The following is a 5,182-nucleotide window of genomic DNA, read 5'->3' on the forward strand; positions in this document are numbered from 1 at the left end:
CTCTGTGTGTGCACTTTTCTGTTTGATTCAGCATTTTATTTGATATTTTCGTCCGGATTTCGTGAGCACTAATGCAAGTACCTGGATTTAATTCGACGGATAAAAGTTAAAAAACTTAAAATTTATTGAATTAATACATTCAAACATTTTAGAAATTATTTATAAAATAAGAAAATGAATTTGAAAATCCTCGAGATCCAATTTTACAATTGCAACTTCATAATCTGAGAATTGATGTTGATATTTTACAGGCATTTTTTGGGATTTATGATATTCATGGGGATGATGGTAATGAGCTTGACAGAGAAAATGAGCATCGAGAACGTGATAGCGACCTTGTTTGGGGAGAGAAGCGACGGATGGCTGACTTCCAAAACGATCTACAGATCCAACGCCTCCAATGCTTTCTTTACGGTTAGTGTTTTCTCATCTTGATTGCTATCCACCTTTGAGGAAAAAGAGCAGACGAAATACAAGAATATCTATATCTTTTTCTTCCCCTCATAATGTGTTCATATTTAATTAATTATGTAATAAGTATTATTAATTATTCTTGAAAATCATCACTAATCACGTGTCAAAGTACAGTTCATCCCATATATTAAATTGAAATTCATAAGTCTGTGGCTGATTAGAATTTCCCAACAAATTTGAGCATAATGGTACATCACTAAGTACATAAAAAAAGAACAAAATATGGGTCCCAAGCTCACATGTTGATTCCATGGACAAAGTTGTTCCTACAAGTCTGGTGTTGGTCCCATTCCATGTGATCATGGAATAAATTTTGTCTCGGGGAGTGGGATATCAATCACATGTTAAGTGCATTCGATCCAATGATACTTAATTTGGATAAAAATTTTCATGTCTTTCCATATGTCATCACTCTATTTCCATTTTTATGTGTTCAATATGACTTGCCAATTTTAATTAAAAAGTTATTCTTTTCCCTTGTTCAATTCTTTCGAATTTATTGGATCCTTTTCCGGTATGTATTTTTGTATTATCCTTCTAAAGTAGTGATTCCTCTTATTAATATCACATCATTTATTAGAACAAGAGAAAATTTTAGTGGAAGAGATTATATTTAAATGCATTCGAATAAGTTAATCATAATAGTTTTCTATCAAAGTGAAATAAAAGATTAAGCAGTGGTTTATGAAATTACAAAGGAAAATTCTTGGTCCGCTCAAGCACATAATAGAAGCACATTAATTAGCTGGTTTGCACCGCAAGGATCATTCTTGTTAAGACAATAATCTGTTTCAATAAGAAATAACAGAGCTTAATTATCAAATAAGAAAAGTAAGCTGTAGAATAAGATAAGTAAGCTGTAGGCAATGAGTATGCAATAGGAATCATCTGATTAGTCCTTAATTTAAGTTGTGGGCTTTTTCTCAAACAATACTCAATCAGGCACATGGCGCAGCCGACCTATACAACTGTCATATAGTTTATGCTGATTGAAATAACTTGTTGTAAGCTTATATTTTACACCTTTGGTCCTCCGAGATTGTTGAATATGCTTAAGCTACTTATATCCAACCTATAGAGAATCCCACCAGCCTATACAAGTTTAGATACTTTTTATTGAAAGATTCGAGCAGGTATTTCGATGGACATGTGATAGGAGAATTTTGAGTTGTGGACTTGCATGCAGAAGAAGGCACTGTGACTTTGTGCTCATGGTTGTGATGATATATACACATTGAAACCTATCAAGTGTTTATTTCTTTTATTGTGCACCTATTGCTGATCTATATATATCATGAAATATCTCTAATATTTCTCTATCACTTGATGAGTTTATTGAAATGTGGAATTTGTCCCAATATTGCATTCAAACCTACTGACGGCAGATTCAACTATACTCAGGAGTAAAATTGTAATTTTAACTGCCTTATTATAAATAGCTAATGTATAATTTTTTTATTGTAATTCACACAAAATCATCAAAGTATGAAAGTGATCTACTGATCTTAAGCAACCATAAATATAAGAGGTTTTACGTACATATTAAGTCTTGCAATTACTTTTTCTTTTCGTATTAAGTTCATAATTTGTCAAGAAAGATTCTGATAGAGGTACAATTACCTTCCAATTTCTATTGTATAATATGCAGGATTCTTATGTGGGACAGATTGCTCGATCACCAATCGTGCATGCCAGTAAAGATTCTGATTCAGTTCCCTTATGGCCTTGGCTTGTTTTCTTGGTGGGAGCAATGACCTGTTTGATATTCAGCACAGTGTCCCACCTCTTCGCCTGCCACTCCCAACGCTTCTACTACTTCTTCTGGAGACTGGACTACACCGGCATTGCCCTCATGATTATCTGTTCCTTTTTTGCCCCAATATACTACGCCTTCTCAGATCACCCCTACTGGCGCTTCTGTTATCTCTCCTCGATCACTTTAGTCGGCTTTCTAGTCGTTCTGACTCTACTCACACCGGCTCTATCAAGTAGCCATTTCAGGTCATTGAGGGCCGGCCTCTTCCTCTTCATGGGGTTCTTAGGAGTAATTCCGGCTACTCATGCAGTGATCCTCCACTGGGATCAGCACCAAATACGCGTGTCGCTTGTGTATGAGATCGTCATGGGGTTTTTGTATGGAATTGGGGCATTCTTTTACGTCACTAGGATCCCGGAGAGATGGAAACCTGGTGCGTTTGATATTGTAGGTCACAGTCATCAGATTTTCCACGTTTTTGTTGTTGCTGCTGCTCTTGCTCATTGTGCAGCCACCCTTATTATCATGGAATGGCGACGATGTTTGCCTGCTTGAGAATTTGCCAGTGAATTCTTTAACGGGTGTGTAAAGATTCTAGGAGGTGGAGTTTGTTTTTTCCTGTTTTTTGGGTTAATTTAATTCATTCGATTATCTTTTTTATTTCTTTCTATAGGCAGTTGACACTTTTCTGTTTGTTGTAAGGGAGCAGGCAGCATGTGTTTAAGCTTACACCAGTACTGTCTCTCTTGAATGTATTTGATTGTTAGATGTTATTGCCATTAGCTTCTGGGGAAAATGTTACTGACAGACTCTGTATCTCTCCAGGTTCAGAATGTAATTTCATGTTTTCTTCTGAGTTCTGACTGATCAGAATGAGTTTCTTCATCAACTCCAGGTAGTTCCTGGATTTTCTCCATTGTTGATGGTGGTTGAGTTTCTGAATGATCCTTTTATAACTATTTATGGTCGGTGGGGATTTCGAACACACTTTGCTATGATGTTGTGATTGACACGTATCATATTGAAAATTATCATATTAAATTACTTAAAAAGTGAGAACGCATTCCGATACCATGCATATCTTGCTGTGACATGATTGTGTAATGCTAACATGGGACAGAATATATATTACGTTCCCTGCCTTGACATGACGAGGAGCTTCATCAGAAACTTCAACATTCATTGTTGCCGGTGACTTAATTGAAAATATTATTTCATCTTATTTAGGAAGTGTTTCGAGCGTTTTAAAAAAATATTTTTTAGTTTTTGTAAAAAAATATTTTTATTTTTAAAACGATTAAAAAAGATGCATTTAAACCAAAAATAAAAGTACTTTGGGGTCTTTGTTGAATTCAGCTTCGTCCTCCATGACAGCAACTGCAACAACTCCAGCTTCTTCAGACTCTGTTTCTGCTATCCAAGAACTCACCTGAAGAAGTCGTGTTTTCTTGGATTACATTTCTATTAATGTAATTTGCACTTTCATTAGCTGGCGTTAGTAGCTTAGGTGGTTGTTGACGTGGCCTCCTGTTTGTTATTCAGTTGTAATTAGTTGGATAGTTCCTTCTTCCTCAACCGACTAATGTACCCATATTTAAAGAGTTGTTGTATCTTTTTTTCAGAATGAATGAGTCAGATTCTCTTCAATTTGGTTTGCGTGATTCTATAGCTTCGTGATTCATGGAGTTTATTTCTGATTTTATCATGGTATCAGAGCTATCACTTTGATGGTCTCTGCATACGAAAACCAAAAACAAAACAAGAATTTCTTAATCAACAGATTTAACACACCTGAAGTCTGTATTTGAAGAGAATGGCGAGCTCTTCAAGCGATATGACTGAAGCTCCTCCCAGAGCAACAGGAACTAGAACTGACCCTATGATGATGCGTGTTCAGAACCTGGAAACTCAAGGTAGGGTGATGGTTTCTGCCCCATTCAATTGCAACAATTGGTTATCCTGGAGTCGATCAGTTCGACTAGCGTTGGAAAGTAAGGATAAACTGGCCTACATTGACGGCTCAAGCATAAGACCTGCAATTGGAACTCCACAACACAAATAAGTGGAGGTTTACGGACTGTGTGGTGCGAACCTGGATCTTAAACACACTCCAAGGACTTGGTGAACGCATATCTATACGCGGCGTCACCAAGAGACCTCTGGTTGGAGCTTGAAGCTTGGTACGACGAGTGTGATGGAACTCTATTCTACAAACTTTAACGCGAAATTAGCTCTATTTCTCAAGGCAAAATGAGCGTGACAGCTTATTACACCAAACTGAAGCAGCTCTGGGATGAGTTACTGTGTCTCATGCCACCAGCTGTTTGTTCGTGCGGACTTTGCATTTGTGGATGTAACAGAATCAAGGCGGAACAGAACGATGCAAGTCAGCTAGTTCAATTCCTAATGGGTTTAAATGATTCCTACGATAATATACGCAGCCGAAATTCTTGTGCCATGATAGGATCGCATTTTGTGCTTATTTCATGTGGTATTTTGACCTATTTTGTGATCAAAATGCTCCTAATTAAATATTATTTTGCAGCATTAGGATAAATGAAATAGAAAATGAAGAAAACCACCAAAATAAAAATTCGAACATGACTCAAACTCAATTTTTGGCAAGAATTTGGAGCTACTTGGACTATCTTTTGATGAATGAAGAGTTTAACTAGGACTATAATTTTATTTCCTTAAGTCTTTTAGTTCAATTAGGAATCTACTTTTAATTCTAGTAGAATTAGGTATCTAGCTATTATATATAGGTGATGTAATTCACTTTAATAGTCAGCTTTGGAACTCTTGAGATCTCTATATTTTTATGATATTTTCTTACTTTGCTTTTCATGCATTCTTCCATTAGCATGTCTAGCTAGTTCTCTCATTCCGGTTGAAGACTTGGTGAATGCTTAAATCCAACGAGTTGTGAGATCTAATTTATGCTTTCTACTT

The 5,182-nt window shown here is 36.2% G+C and overlaps 1 protein-coding gene across 1 annotated transcript; it reads left to right on the plus strand.

Annotated features, from left to right (window-relative positions):
- The first annotated feature begins 64 nt into the window (after positions 1 to 64).
- On the plus strand, positions 65 to 3,215 carry LOC105155214 (heptahelical transmembrane protein 2-like). Its single transcript, XM_011071085.2, has 2 exons — positions 65 to 414; positions 2,123 to 3,215. The coding sequence occupies exons 1-2, from the start codon at positions 235 to 237 to the stop codon at positions 2,783 to 2,785; spliced, it is 843 nt and encodes a 280-aa protein (XP_011069387.2). The 5' UTR covers positions 65 to 234; the 3' UTR covers positions 2,786 to 3,215.
- Positions 3,216 to 5,182: the final 1,967 nt, after the last annotated feature.

The sequence above is a fragment of the Sesamum indicum genome, unplaced genomic scaffold (genome assembly GCF_000512975.1).
Source record: "Sesamum indicum cultivar Zhongzhi No. 13 unplaced genomic scaffold, S_indicum_v1.0 C00672, whole genome shotgun sequence".
Classification (NCBI taxonomy): Eukaryota; Viridiplantae; Streptophyta; class Magnoliopsida; order Lamiales; family Pedaliaceae; genus Sesamum; species Sesamum indicum.